Below are 15,479 nucleotides of genomic sequence, written 5' to 3' on the forward strand. Positions count from 1 at the left end.
ACTTCTTTTACTATTTCTATTTGAACTGTTACTATCTTAAATGGTTCTACTTTTCATGTCCTTGGTTTTTCTATATCACTGTCATGGAACTTAGTTTTTATTTTCTGATAAAAAGATACCACCATGATATCTTGGCTTGACTATCAGTTCATCAGTAGCAGTATTTCTTCCTTAAATGAATGGCTGGTTTCACTTTTTGCCCTACTTAGGATCAATTCAATAATGCAGTCATGGCTTCCTCATTTCATGGCTTCTCCAACTCTAGCTCTTTGTTCATTCTTTGCCGCACTGGGTGGTGATTTGAGGAAGTAATGAAATATGGGGTATGAGGCAGCATAAGAGTACAGAGTGCCATTACGATCGTCAAGATTTGTGATCTAATTGTCTAAATAGTAACTGGGAATGCATGACTAGTTGAGGATTCCTCAGAACTGTTGAATTAAATCAAACTGTCTGTTTACAGAGATTTCTTTGTTGTAATTTTATTTCTATCTTATTCTATGTTCACTTTTTATAATATTTTGAACACAATCCTTGTCTCAATTCAACCTGTGGCTATGTAATTTATAGCTGTGATTCATGGGAGATAAATTCTTAAAATGCCCTGAAAGTGTCTTCTTAACATTAGACTATTTAAATTGTTTAGATGGATTTTCCCTCTACTCACCAGTGTTTGGATACTTATTTTTAAAGAATTATCCTTATCCTTACGCATGAGAGGGGGACGGGAGCGCCTCGGAGTACTGGGTCCGCGCCCCAGAAAAAAACCCTTTGGAGAACCTGGCAGGCTACCAAAAGTATCCTGCCCTCATGGCAGAGTCTGGCAAACTTCCCGTGTTGTACTCAATATGCCAAATACCAGTAACAATGATGGGTCTCATCCTCCTAATCCTGAAAGAGCATTGAAATGGCTCTTTTAAAATCTCAGGGCTAGGAAGAAGGAGACGTTACTGGTGCCTGCTCGAGGAAATCAACAAACAACAGGGTGATAGTGATTGTGATCGTGATCCTTATGCTAATATTCAAGCCAACAGAAAAGTTTACATACGAAAACCTAAGGGATACTAAGTAATCTTGATTAGCAGAGCAGAAGAGGAATAGAAGAGCCCAGAAAGCACTGATTAGCAAATTCAGAATGTCTGTTCCTCAAACAGGTAAAGGATTCCCAGGAGCGATGGAATCTGGAGATGAAACGACCACTGAGATCATCTAAGCAGGCTGACTTGCCAAGTGAGGGGACAGAGGCCAGCGCCTGAAAGGGAATTGACGTGCTCTTGACTCTGTTCCTGGTGCTCTTCACTAACAAAAGACATTCTGCTCAATTGTGTCCCACTACATGTCAGTTTAGAGTATTTGTTCTAATTATCTTCTAGGGTGGGCTGGAGCGATAGCACAGCGGGTAGGGCGTTCGCCTTACAAGCGGCCAACAAGGCCGACCCGAGTTCGATTCCTCCGCCCCTCTGGGAGAGCCCGGCAAGCTACCGAGAGTATTCGATATGCCAGACACAGTAACAACAAAGTCTCCAATGGAGACGTTACTGGGCCCGCTCGAGCAAATCGACGATCAACGGGAGGGCCTTTTACCTTTTAGGGTAACCGGAGGACAAAGTGACCTATGTGGAGGAGATCTGGGCACTTAAAAGTGTAAGTTCAACTTCGAGGATTAGCAGACATCTATAGGTCTGGCGATGGCAAAGGTGTGCGAGTCAGATCTCGGGCATCACCCTACATGCGCAGTGCCATCTTGGCAGCACTTCTATTGGGATCCGTGATGTAACCCAGCGTGTGGGCACTTGGTCATCAGAATCATCAACCAGGGGCTGGAGAGAATGTCCAGTAGGTATGGCACTTGCTTTACACACGGAAAACCTGGGCTTGACTTCTAGTATTCCATATAGTCCCTGGAGCCCTGCCAGGAGTGATCCAAGAGAGCAGATCCAGAAGGAAGCCCTGAGCACCTCCAGGTGTGCCCCACCCCCCAAAAAACCAAAACCAGTAACAGCATCAAACAACAATAATACAAATAAAAAAAGGAAAGGGAAGCAGAGAATAAACATATTTAATTGAAAGTTGCAATGTGCCTACTAGGGGTAAAGTAGTAAAACACAGTTTCTGTTTCAAAGAATTTACACTATAGTTGCAAAGAGAGAGGAGTAAGAACTAGGACAACACTGACGTGCCCAAGAACAATGCATTGGACTGTTATATGTTATATGTGATATGTTATGGGTGATATATGTGTTATATGTGATATGTGATATGTTATGGGGGAAGAGTCTATGTTATATGTTATGTTATATGTTATATATGTTATGGGGGAAGCACTTAGGCTATGTTATGTGATATGTTATATGTGATATGTTATGGGGGAAGAGTCTATGTTATATGTTATGTTATATGTTATATATGTTATGGGGGAAGCACTTAGGCTATGTTATGTGATATGTTATATGTGATATGTTATGGGGAAGAGTCTATGTTATATGTTATGTTATATGTTATATGTGATATGTTATGGGGGAAGAGTCTATGTTATATGTTATGTTATATGTTATATGTTATATGTTATGGGGGAAGAGTCTATGTTATGTGATATGTTATATGTTATATGTTATGGGGGAAGAGTCTAGCAGTTAGGCTTCCGAGGAGAAAGAAACAGAAACAAAGGATGGGGGGGGGGGATTTCTTCTCTTTGGCTTTCCCCAAGGACTTAAGACTCACAACGATCATGGGAAAACCGCATCGTTTAATGGATGCTTTGTGTCTGCATCCTGCAGTCCCGTTAGGACTAGTGGAGCCGGCTAAGGCGCCCTCAGCACCGCACCAAAGGAAAGCACCCGGCTCCACTCTCCCCTGACAGTTTCAGCAGTGAAATCGCAAGTGAAGGCGGAATGCCTGACTCCACAGGGGCCCTCTGGGACTCCAGGGATCATTTCCATCCTGGTTCCAAAGAGGATCCGGCCTCCGGCTGGCTGCTGGCCGCTGCGATGTGCAGAGGGCTACCCCGGCTCAGAAATGCCCCGGGTCGGGTCGCCTTCCTTCGCCCCGCTCCCAAGTGCCACCTACCCCGCGACCCTCAGCCGGGGCTCACTCCCCGTCCCTCTCCTCCCAGAACCCACAGCACAAGGACCCCCGGTGTGCTCGGGCCCGCTGAGGCCCCAGCCTGGCGCCCCGCTAGCAGGCGAGCGGCTCCGACCCAGGCCCGGGCGGGGGGCCGGGCAGGTGGCCGGGAGGCGGGCAGCGCGCTCTAGGGCCGCGCGGGAGCCGCGGGCGCCGCCGCACCTGGAGGCGGAGCCAGAGCCCGGGGTCGCGGCTCCCGGCGCGCAGCCCCCTCCCCGCCGCGCTCCCGCCGCGCCGCAGCCGCGCGCAGGTGCGTGAGCCGCGCCCCGCCCGGCCCGGCAGACGCGGGCCCGCCATGGAGCACATCCGCACGCCCAAGGTGGGTGCCCGGGAGCGGGAGGAGGCCGGAGGAAGGATGCTGAGCCCGCGGCAGGCGCGGCGTCCCCGCGGGTCCCCGGAAGGTCGCGCCTTCCCGCGCCGTCTCCCAGGCCTACCCCTGGCTGCTGCTGCCCTCGGGAGTGCGCCCCGGTCCTGGGGCTGCATGGGGGGGACCCCAGGTGTCCGCTGAGGAATGGGGCTGCTTGGACCTGCCGAGAAATAATTGCATCATATTGCAGCTTTAGCTAAAAAAAAAAGAAAAAAAAATCCCCCAACCCCCTCCCCCCCTCCGTTGTCGCCCCGGGCCACTGAATGAGATGCATGAGATGCATCCTCCCTAGATGATGACCGAGATGAGTTGTGTACCTGGAATTGATGCGCCCACAGAGCTTGTTGGAACCTCAGGTTTCCGACTCACCCAGCTCGCCCTTTTGCTTCCCCATTTTTCAGCCTGGCCCCCGCAGGGCACGGGAAAAGAGAAGGGAACATATTCCCTGTCCCGGGAATGAGTCCACGCACGCTCCCATCTTCGTTCCCTTTCCAGCCTGTTTTGTTCTTAGGGTTAGGAGAGTGATGGTTTTGAACCCCAGCTTTGGCCACTCAGCGATAGTCCCTGATGGTGCAGTTAAATCGCACTGGAACAGGAAGCGCACCTTGCAGAACCTCACCTTCTTGCTCGTAGTTGTGGTAGTCATATCGACTAGAGTGAAAAAGAGGAGCAGTGGTGCTGCCCGATTTAAAAATCCAAGCTAGGGGCTGGAGGGATAATAGAGAGGCTAGTGCCCTTCCCTCGCTTGCGGTTCAATCTGGGTTCAATCCTGGCACACCATGTGATTCCCCACAGCTCACCAGGAGAGGCCCCTGTGTATAGATAGAGCCAGGAGTACTGGAGTAAGCCCTGAGCACCTCCTGGTATGTTGCTAAAAGTGAAAAAAAAAAAAAAAAGGAAACAATACCCCCAAGCTAAAGAATGTATTTTTTCAAGCCTGTCGCCTATCTTCTGCTACCACCACAGTTCCTTGGATTTCAAAGATCATCTTACATTTCAAACCCAGACCCCTGACAGTTAAGAGCATTCCAGTGTGGAATGGTTGGAACTTGTGTGGCCCTGGGGATCCCACTCAGTTCATGGAGAGGGAATGACTGTGCCTATAATGTCCACTGTAAAAGAAAAGATTCATTTCTAAATTCTGGAACAGTCCTAGGGATCTCTTTGTAAAACACACCTTTACACTGACCTCGGTAGAAAGTGCATTTTCAGTTTGCTAGACTAGACAATGTCAGTTCCAGCAGTAAATTTAGATTGTATTGATTTTTCACTATGGAATTAAATTGTCGCTTCACAATCGGGAAACTGTAAACTTAGAAGAGACTGCCATAAACCACAAGGTAGGTGATGCGAAGCTCTCACAGTTTAAGTGGTGCTAAATTATTTATTCTGGAGTGATGAATTTGATTCATGATTTCACCCTGCTTTTTTGCCAAAGGCACTCTTTCTTTGTTATAGTGATATGTTAGAAAATATCAAATTATAGCATGATATCTGATATCACTATCAATAGCAGATGAGATTGGGTGACATTTCGCTAGATGCCATTTTCCTATAGGCTATGAATTTGGAGAGAAAAGGTAATTTTCAGTCTGTGTTCAGAATATACAAAGTCATGATGTACAGTTGAGTGGCAATTTTCTTACTCTCATTTTTGGAGGGCACCTCCCAAGTAATATGTTTGAAAACCAGGATGCTACACTCGGTGAAATGGTGCCAAGTAGCCCAGTTAGTTCAGTCCTCGGGCCCAGCAATGCAGTGCTGCTGGCCCCAGCAAGTGCTCAATGGTCACCTGGACCACACATCTGGTAGTGCTTATTTGGGGGAGTGTGGTCTGTGAGATACTAGGAATAGAATTCTGGATCCCGCATATGTGCCCCAATCCCTGCGCTTTCTTCCCAGAGCATCTTCACTATTCTTTTATTATTATTATTATTATTTGAAGCACCCAGTACTGTTAGTAGGAGAGTTTCATGTATGCACCATTCCAGTATCACCCTCTCCCCCCAGAGTCCACTGACTGCCCTCTCCCCCCGTCCCCCTGGAAAGCTCAGTTTTGTAGATAAGTTTTCAGCCTCTGTGCATTGGCCATTTGTTATTCCTTTACTGTGTTTCTTTATACCCTGCGTAAGAGTGAGATCATTCTGTGTCTGTCCTTCTCCTTCCTTCCAACTTCACTAAGCATGATACTCTCCAGATCCGTCCACAGAGCAGCACACTGCGTGATTTCACCTTTCCTTCTAGCCGAGTAGTATTCTGTTGGTGTAGATGTACCACAGTTTCTTTTTCCATCTCACTATTTGTAAAACAAATTTTCCTAAACAGCATAGCATCATCAGAAATCCCTGTCTATCAGGAAGTGGACAGAGTGGTAGGGCGTGGAGATCACTCATGCACTGGGAGATCAGGAACATTTAGGATAATGCAAGTGGGAAAAATGTTAAAACATTAGAGAGGGTTGATGGGGTTGATTTACTGATTGGTTTCATCCCATAAGCATCTGTGAACCTGCCATTTACCATGTTCTGTGTTAGGTCTGGGAGCATGAAGCACCAGGGAGCCGCCAGTTTGGATGGGAAAGCAGTGTAGATTTTGAAGGGATATGTCCAAGGCACAGCAGGCAGAGGGGTCATATAGGTAGGTTGATAAACTCTCCCATAAAGCACGAGGGAAACCTAAGAAGAGCTGAGTCTTGGCCAGTGATAGTACAGCAGCTAGGACTCTTGCCTTGCATACTGCCAACCCGGGTTCTATCCCTGGCACCACATGCCTTAGTCCTCCCTGGGCCCGAGGACTGAACTAACTGGGCTACTTGGCAAATCAGAAGAATTTGCGATAGCTTCCATGTAGTGTATAAATGTGATTTTTCGTACTAAATCATTACAACCTTGAGGAAGCAGAAGGCCTATATAGTGATATAATTGATGGAATGATTTCTTGAGGTTAAACAGCAAAAATATTGAACAGTATTTTTTTATTGTTTTTGCTTTGTGACCATACTTATAGTGCTCAGGGGTTACTCCTTGCCTTGTGCTTGGGATTGCTCCTGATGGTGCTTTGAGAGCCCTGTGGTGTCAGGGGTCAAGCCCAGGCCTCCTTCATGCACATGATCCAGCCTGTTGAGCTAAATTTCTGGCTCTCAGCACAAGTATAAATGAAAGGGTATCATAGTATAAATAGGAAGGGAACAAGATTGCTTACAGTTTGGGTGTTGTATAAAATTAAATTAAACAATTTTTTACTGTAGTTGAACGATCTGTCAGTTACAACAGTGTTAGTGCTTATTGGTTTGTAGCACAAAGCTTCTGCAACTTCACCACCACAAAAGTGCCCAAGACCTGTCACCACAGTCTTTGTGTTACTTCTCGTTCACTTTTTCTGGCCCTCCTCCCTCTCCCCCCGCCTCTTACTCCCTCCCCCTGGTGACCTCAGTTTAGAAGTCAAAGACAAGAGTTTGTCCATCATTCGATGCTTCCTGTTTCCTTGATTTGTTTCTTTATCTACCGCAGATGGTTTGTTCTTCTTTGCCACACTTTAGAATATGTCACAGTTGATGGTCATCTTGATCCTCATTGTTTGCTTCCTCCAGACTCAAGAGAGTCAAAGAAGTAACTTGTTTTAGACTTCATGTCTTGGGTGACTTTAAAGAGTGTATTCACAGAATTTGTTGGACCGACTCTGGGTTTGAAGCAATATTTACCGTGTGGGTAGCAGGGTTTTATTTTCGGAGGAGAGGCAATGCCTGCGTGTATACAGTTGCTTTCCTGCTAGAATGAAGCTCATTCATATGCTCTTTGTCTACTGTGTGATATCTATCACTGCCTCTGTGTTCTGCTTCAGTCTCCAGAGTGCAATTTAAGGAGGCAGAAGCCCATGAATAATCTGAATGCTTTGCACATATTTCTTTCTGGGTGTGTGTATATGTTTAACCAAAGCCGCTAACAGAGCATATGTTGAGCTGCGCGTTTCTCCTAGAATGGTTCTTCTGTAGAGAAAGAAGCATGTTACAAGGACAAACTACTTTGTGGTTGGGTCGAAGTAAGATAGGCGCAGTGCTTGGACTTAGCACAGTTAACTTTGGGGTTCTGCCACTCTGGCTGTGTTCATTGTACTCTGTCTTCTTGATTAATAGAAAACGTCCCGTGTGAAGTTTTGGGGTCACCTGGATCTAGGTGGTTATGTGTAAAGGCATCAGGCCTAGGATTAAAGGTAAAAAAAGGTAAAGGTAAAGGCCCTCCCGTTGATCGTCGATTTGCTCGAGCGGGCCCAGTAACGTCTCCATTGGAGACTTTGTTGTTACTGTGTCTGGCATATCGAATACTCTCGGTAGCTTGCCGGGCTCTCCGAGAGGGGCGGAGGAATCGAACTCGGGTCGGCCATGTTGGCCGCTTGTAAGGCGAACGCCCTACCCACTGTGCTATCGCTCCAGCCCTAGGCTCCAGGCCTAGGATTAGTAAATGCAATTCTATTGCTGGTCTTCTGCTACCACCACAGAATTGGGTTTGCACTGGATTGATGTTAATGTGTTCTAGGATCCTGGCTAAGTGATGTCCACTTGTTAGACCTTTTGGGAGAACACGCCTCGCTCCCTCCACACAGCCCCCCCCCACATGTAAATTGGAGTATTAAAATAGAATATGGGATAACCACAGAAACTCCCAGCGCAAATGTCTTTCCTTCCCTTTGACTTCACTTCCCCTTTGTACTCTTCAAGTCTCCCAAGTTCCTCTCTGATCTTCTCAAATCCCTTCCCTCTACAGAAAAGCTGGGTGCTTTTATGATATCCACCCATCATGCTATTTCCCTGCCTCCCAATTTTTGTTTCCTTTTTCTGTTTCTGGACCATATCTGGCAACCACTAATCTACTACTACTACTACTACTACTACTACTACTACTACTACTACTAATGAAATCTGCTTAGTCTGGATATTCATACAAATCAAAACTATATGTGGAAACTATATGTGTAGCCTTTTTATGATGTCTTTCATTTAATAAAAATTTTCCTAAGATATATTGAGTATCATGTACTGGTACTTCATTTTTGTTTATTGCAGAATAGCATTCCATGTCATGGATAGGGCAAATTCTGTTTCTTCATTTGTCAGTTGGTGGACATTTAGGCTGCTTCCACTTTTTATTATTTTGAATACCTATACATTCAGGTACTAGTTTTGTGTCTGAATTTCTATTTTTTCACTCATCTTTTCAGCTCTTTTGGGTGGGTACTGCATTGTGGTATATCTTAGTACTTAAGTTTTGAAGAAATTGTGCATAGATTTTATGTACTACAAACCTAAATCCTCTCATTTCATGTGCACCCAGCAATATGAATTTATTTTTATAAAAATGTTTAAATGTCATAAATCGATTTGCTTTCAAGGGGAATATAAGTATTTCATCATTTCACACTTAAAAACTTCTCAGAAAAGTCCACTTAGCAAATATGTCATCCTAAATTCTCTTCTAATGTTATAGTCATAAATAGCATGATTTTTCTTTCATTGACTATTTTACCCACTGATATTTTGCATGTATTTTTTATGTTCAAAAGTAACCCACATAATTACTGTCATGATGATTGCATAGTATTCATTAGACTAATTTGCATAACCTATCTTAAATAATGATTCAGGTTTTATGTCTTTTTGAAAATTCCTGGTAAAATTTTCTTAGTGTATTTCACTCAGAGTAGAAACTCAGAGTGGAATCTCAGTTGAGTCTGAACAGTCTTACCAGAATACTTATGACACACTATTTTTGTTTTTGTACATGAGCCACACCTGGCAATGCTCTGGGGTTACTTCTGCCTCTGTACTTATTAATCTGGTGGTGCTCAGGGGACCATATGGGGTGCTCTGGGGACCTTATGGGATGCCAGACCATATGGCAAGTGCCTTTACCTGCTGTACTATCTCTCCAGCCCTGGACACACTATTTTTTTTTAGCACTTGGCAACTTCTCAGGTATCCCAGGATTCAGCCACATTCTCTCTAGACCCTGAGAGTGGAACATAGGAAGCCGATGCTCAAGGGAAACTGGGGACATTGATGGAGGGTCGTGGGCACTGTTGAAGGGATTGGTGTGGGAACAATATATACTTGAAACTCACTCATAAATATCTTTGTATCTTTGTAATTTTTTTTGGTTATATCTTTGTAATTCATTGTGATTCAATGGAAAAAAACCCAAAATATTAAATAAAAGCATGAAGAGAAAGTCCTGGCTGACATGGAACAGTTCTTTCTCACAGTTGCACCTGCATGTATAAAATAATTAATTTACTTCAGGGAGGAATAGAGGTATTTCTGTTTTTTTTTTCCCTTTATTTTATTTTATTTTATTTTTTTTACAGTTGTAGATTTACAATTTTTTGTGCTTTGGTTTCAATTATACAATGATCAGATACCCATCCCTCCACCAGTGCCCATTTTCCACCACCATGGATAATATCCCTCCCACCCCCATCCCCCCATCCACCCTGTCTCTGTGGCAGGGCAATCCCCTGTGTTCTCTCTCTCCGTTTGGGTGTTGTGGTCTGCAAAAGAGGCATTGAGTGGCAAACATGTTCAGTCCATAGTCTACTTTCGACATGCATCTCCCCTCCTGGGAGGATCCTCTAAACATCCTTTATTTGGTGCTCCCTTCTCTATCTGAACTGCCCTTTCCTCTAGGTTACCCGGCTGGCCTCTAAGTTATGGAGTAATCCTCCTGGTGCTGATCTCAGCTATTCTTGGGTATTAATCTCATACTTTGTTACTTTATATCCCCCAGATGAATGCAATCTTTCTATGTCTATCCCTCTCTTTCTGACTCATTTCGCTTAGCATGATACTTTCCATATTGTACCACTTGTATGTAAATTTCATGACTTCATCTTTTCTAACAGCTACATAGTACTCCATTGTGTAGATGTACCAAAATTTCTTTAACCAGTCATCTGTTCTTGGGCATTCAGGTTTCTTCCAGTTTCTGGCTATTGTAAAGAGTGCTGCAATGAACAAACAAGTGCAGATGTCACTTCGACTATACATTTTTGCCTCTCTGGGATATATTCCCAGGAGTGGTATTGCTGGGTCAAATGGGAGCTCAATTTCTAATTTTTTGAGAATCGTCCATACTGTTTTCCAGAAGGGCTGAACCAGTGGACATTCCCACCAACAGTGAAGGAGTGTCCCTTTCTCGCCACATCCACGCCAGCATAGGTTGCTTTTGTTCTTTTGAATGTGGGCCAGTCTCTGAGGTGTGAGATGGTATCTCATTGTGGTTTTGATCTGCATCTCCCTGATGATTAATGATGTAGAGCATTTTCTCATGTGCTTTTTTGCCATTCGGATTTCTTCTTTGAGAAAGTTTCTGTTCATTTCATTGCCCCATTTTTGGATGGGGTTGGATGTTTTCTTCTTGTGGACTTCAACCAGTATTTTGTATATCCTTGATATCAACCCCTTGTCAGATGTGTATTCGGTGAATATCCTTTCCCATTCTGTAGACTGTCTTTGTATTTTGGTCACTGTTTCTTTGGAGGTGCAGAAGCTTCTTAGTTTAAGATAGTCCCATTTATCTATCGAATAGAGGTATTTCTGTAGAGTCTCGGCGACTTCTGTCAATAACGACATGGAGACATTTCAGGTATCTGAGAGGAGAATAACCCAGCCTCTCATTTGGATTTGCTCTGAGCAGTGTCCAGCCATGTGACTGAACCACAAGTACCACCTGTTCCTCTGCAGCCCATAGTGCTGAGGGGACGCCATTTTTTCTTATTGAGTCAGAATCTCTTATTAGTTTGTAGTAATTCATTCTAGCTCTGTCCCTGGAAGTATTTCCCAAGGCAGAGACCCTCCCTCAGGAAATAACCCTTCAATTATTTTATGCTGTGTTCCATGGCCTATCTCTTTTCTCCACCCTAAAGTAATTCCATCAGCATCACCTGTTCTAGCAGTCAACCTGGTGGTTTTAAGTCTTTATCCACCTGGTCCCTTTCCTCATTGAGTTATGGAGGAATGATTCCTTTAGATTTTGGTGGGTCGGAAAGAATAAAATTTAATCATGTTTTAATTTTTGTTTGTTTGTTTTTTGGGCCATGCCATCTGTGCTTGCTTCTGACAGTGCTCAGGGGGCCTTTTGTGGTGCTGGGGATCAAATCCAGGTCAGTCGTGTGCAAAGCAAGTGCCTTAACCACTGTACAATTGCTCGGTCCCCAACACTTCTAAAGTTTTAGAAAGAATGTTAAAAATGTATTTCTTCTCCATTCGTTCCCCTTTCATTTCATTTTTTAGGGCATCTCCCAAGCAGTGCCTGGGTCACAGAACTGGCTAGATGGCTCAGTGCTAGGGCCAGGTGATGAGGCATAATATAGGTCTAGAGGTGCCAAACCATGAGCAGGGAGGGTACTTCTAGCTTAGTTATCAGTACTCACTCTTGGTTTTGCTTGGGGTACCAGGGCTGTTCAGAATTAAATGCAGATATCCTGCAGGTAATCCGGCTCTCTGAGCCATCTCCTGGGTCCCTGCATACATATACTCTTTTTTCAGATATTTCTTCTTCATTTTTTAATAGTTTAATTGCAACTGTTTAAGTTTCTAGAATTAATATGCAAAGCAGCTGCATACTCCCACCCTGTGTGTGTGATCCTCCACCTCTGCTTTATGTAGTCCAAATATCTAACTACAGAAAAACGAATAAAGAAGCCGTGGTATATATACACAACGGAATACTATGCAGCTAAAAGGAAGGGTGAGGTCATGCAGTTTGCGGCAACATGGATAGATCTGGAGGGTGCATGTCAGTTATAATAAGTCAGATGGAGAAGAACAAACATTAGATGCTCTCACTCATCTGTGAAATATAGAGAGACAAAACAAAGAAATAGACTGAACAGTGACAAGCCATTGGCCTTGATTACAAATATCAGCAAACTATGGGGGGGGTTGATGCAGGGAAATAAAGATAGGGCCAGAGATGACCTCAGATAAATGCATACTCTATGCTTGTGCTGTGAACTCAGATCTTCTCTGCCTTTTCCCTCCGTGACAGTATCTTACACTTATCTTTGTTGAATATTTCTCACGGGATTGAGCCAGTGCCTAATCTCTTACCCTGGTTTGGCATCCTGTTAGTATCTGCAACTCCTTTCAGTTTGGTACCACCCACAGTTTAATGGCCTTGCCCGCAATTCATCCCTGATCTCATCCAAAGAAGAAGCTAGATTAGGCGGATGTTCCTCCTTAGTAACTTGAGCCACTTGCCTTCATCTCCCAGAATCCTGGTCCTGATAGCAGATTTATTACTTCTCTCACTTTGGTGCTATCCACTGTTAGATAAACCCATCCTTTTTCACTTCTCCAAATAGCTCATAAAAAATAGAAATGAAATGACCTGCATTTATGACGAATTGAATCCATGGTTTTCTGGATGACTGGTAGTTTCCTTTCTAGAGGTTTGTAGACAGTTCTCTAAAGAAACCATTTTAGAAACTTGCCTGAAATTAATGTTAAGTGAACCAATTTAAAATGATAAAATTCCATCCTCCCCATTTGAAAAATATGATCTTGTGTGCAGATTTTCTCTGGGATGAAGCGAGATGAGTGGGATCATAGATTGGCTTCCTCTGTGTCACTTACCACCAATATGACACTGTATTATTTTCTTTTTGTTTACATTATTCTGGTTTAGGGGATGGAGAGATAGTACATGGTGCTTACCTTGTCTGCGCTCAACTCAGGCAAAGGTAAGCACCATTGAGTGCTCAACTACGCTCAGTGCCTACACCCCCTATTGGATCCTGAGTAGGGCCAGGACTGACCCCTGAACTTCGAGCCAGGAGTAGGCTCTGAGCACTGCTGGGTGTGTCCCAGAAACAAAAATCATATAGTTATCCGTTTATAAAAATATATAACTTAGTTTCTATGTTAGGCTCAATATAGAAATTAAACACTTAATATTTGAGTACAATCCTGGAATTTTTTTCCTTCTGTCAATATTCAGCATATTATTTGTCAAGAAATTTAGGGTCACCCTATTTTAATTTTATAATGAGTTTATTTTTCTCCTCATTTTCCTTCCTTTGTTGTTGTGATGTCCAGAGCTTGCACACTTGGTTTGCAGTAGTGGTTGGGATGTGTGTGGGGGTGGTTGGGGGGGGGTGGTTTCTTGTCTTCATACTTTGTCACACTTCTTTCCGGGGTCACACTGGGTTTTTTTAGTGGTGGTGGTTGGGGGTGGGGTTGGGTGAGGGTTTGGGCCATACCTGGCAGTGCTCAGGAATTACTTCTGACTCTGCATTCAGGAGTTACCTCTGGTGGTGCTCAGGGGACTACACGGGATACTGGGGATCGAAACTTGGTTGGTCACGTGCAAGGCAAATGTCCTTCCTACCGTACCATCTCTCTGGTCCCATAAGGTCACACTCTGCTTGTTGTGCACACACATATGCCCACTGTGGGTTGCCCTCTGACTAAAGTGTTCACACCTCTTTCAGTTGTGGTTCTTGCTGGAGGTTTCACACATTAGCTAAGGGGCTCTTTAGCAGCTTTCTTGAACTGGACATCAAATACTTTGGAAGACTCTGAGAGTCCCAAATAGCAGAGTTGCTGGGACCACTTTCTATGCATGTGGGTGGCACCAGAGTTGGAACTCGTGTGTTCAGGCACACCAGGCAGGCATTTTGCCATCCCCTGGGTTGTAGAACCTATTTTTTTATGACATCATATACCATAAATTTTATTTTCACTTATCAAGCATATTTCGGAAGAATGAATTGTCATAACTATAGCATCACACCGTATGGAAACACCCTGTTATTTTGTAGGGAGAGGTAATTCTTCTTGGGTCTTAAAAACTTTTATTTTGAACTCTATTTTCAAGGGTGGTATTTTGGGTTTGTTTTGCTCGGGACCCACAACCAGCAGTGCTCAGGGCTCCTGGCTCTGTGTCCAAGGATCACTCCTGGCGGGGACCATATAGCATGTTGGGGATCAAACCCTGGTTGGCTTCATGCAAGGAGTCTTCACCCCTGTGCTCTCTCTCCAGTTGTCAAGGCTGATTTTATAGTGAACAACTTTGGAGAGAGAAATTGTCCCCTCTCAGAGGCAGAGGGCAGACTAGGATGATAGCGATAGTGTTTTCTTTGAGAAAAGTTGGTCAGGGTGCTCACTGCCCCCTTATAGGATTGGTGTGCCTGAAGCCCCAAGCTCTCTGTTTCCTCATCCGGGACACTCTACGCACTGCGTCCATGTGAGCTGAACTCTAACCTTAAACTCTAGAGACATGCGAAACCCATGCAAGCATGGTGCTCATTTTTCCTGGTGTGTTGTGAGGAATAAACTCTTTGCTTCGGACCTAGGAGTCTTGTATCTTCTGTCTGAATTCTGGAAACCAGGGCTCCATGCCAGCATTGGTTGTTTCTACTCTGTGTGTGTGTGTGTGTGTGTGTGCGCACACGTGGGAACTTGCCAATCTAATAGATATGAGGTGATAGTATGAGGACAATAGCACAAGGGGTAGGGCTTACATGAGGCCCCCGGCCTGACGGGGTTCGATTCCTCCACCCCTCTCGGAGAGCCCAGCAAGCTACCAAGAGTATCTCACCTGCACAGCAAAGCCTGACAAGCTACCCGTGACGTATTCGATGTGCTAAACACAGTAACAGCAAGTCTCACAATGGAGACGTTACTGGTACCTGCTCGAGCAAATCGATGAACAACGGGAGGATAGTGCTACAGTGCTGCATGAGTGATAGTCCATTGTTGTTTTGATTTGCATTTCCCTGATAAGTTGCAAAAGCGCTTTTTTATATACCTGTGGCCATCTGTGTCTATTTCTTGAGGAAATATTTGTTCATCTCCCCTCTTCGGTTTTTGATGGGTTGTCTGGTTTTTTAAAATTTTGCAGTGCTTTATAGATTTAGTCCAGATGTATGATGAATAGATATTTTCTCCAAGTTTCTAAGATGTCTTTTTATTCTAGTAATTGTTTCTCTTTCAATGAAG

At 44.3% G+C, this 15,479-nt stretch overlaps 1 protein-coding gene across 1 annotated transcript in view; it reads left to right on the top strand.

The window, feature by feature from the left end:
* Nucleotides 1-3,320: 3,320 nt before the first annotated feature.
* MTMR7 (myotubularin related protein 7) overlaps nt 3,321-15,479 on the top strand; it is a 148,272-nt gene continuing 136,113 nt past the window's right edge. Inside the window, exon 1 of the mRNA XM_056114016.1 lies at nt 3,321-3,443. Coding sequence (XP_055969991.1) covers nt 3,416-3,443 — 28 coding nt within the window. The 5' untranslated portion in view covers nt 3,321-3,415. The remainder of the gene's footprint in view (nt 3,444-15,479) is intronic.

Source organism: Sorex fumeus, unplaced genomic scaffold (genome assembly GCF_029834395.1).
Source record: "Sorex fumeus unplaced genomic scaffold, SorFum_2.1 ptg000024l, whole genome shotgun sequence".
Taxonomy (NCBI): domain Eukaryota; kingdom Metazoa; phylum Chordata; class Mammalia; order Eulipotyphla; family Soricidae; genus Sorex; species Sorex fumeus.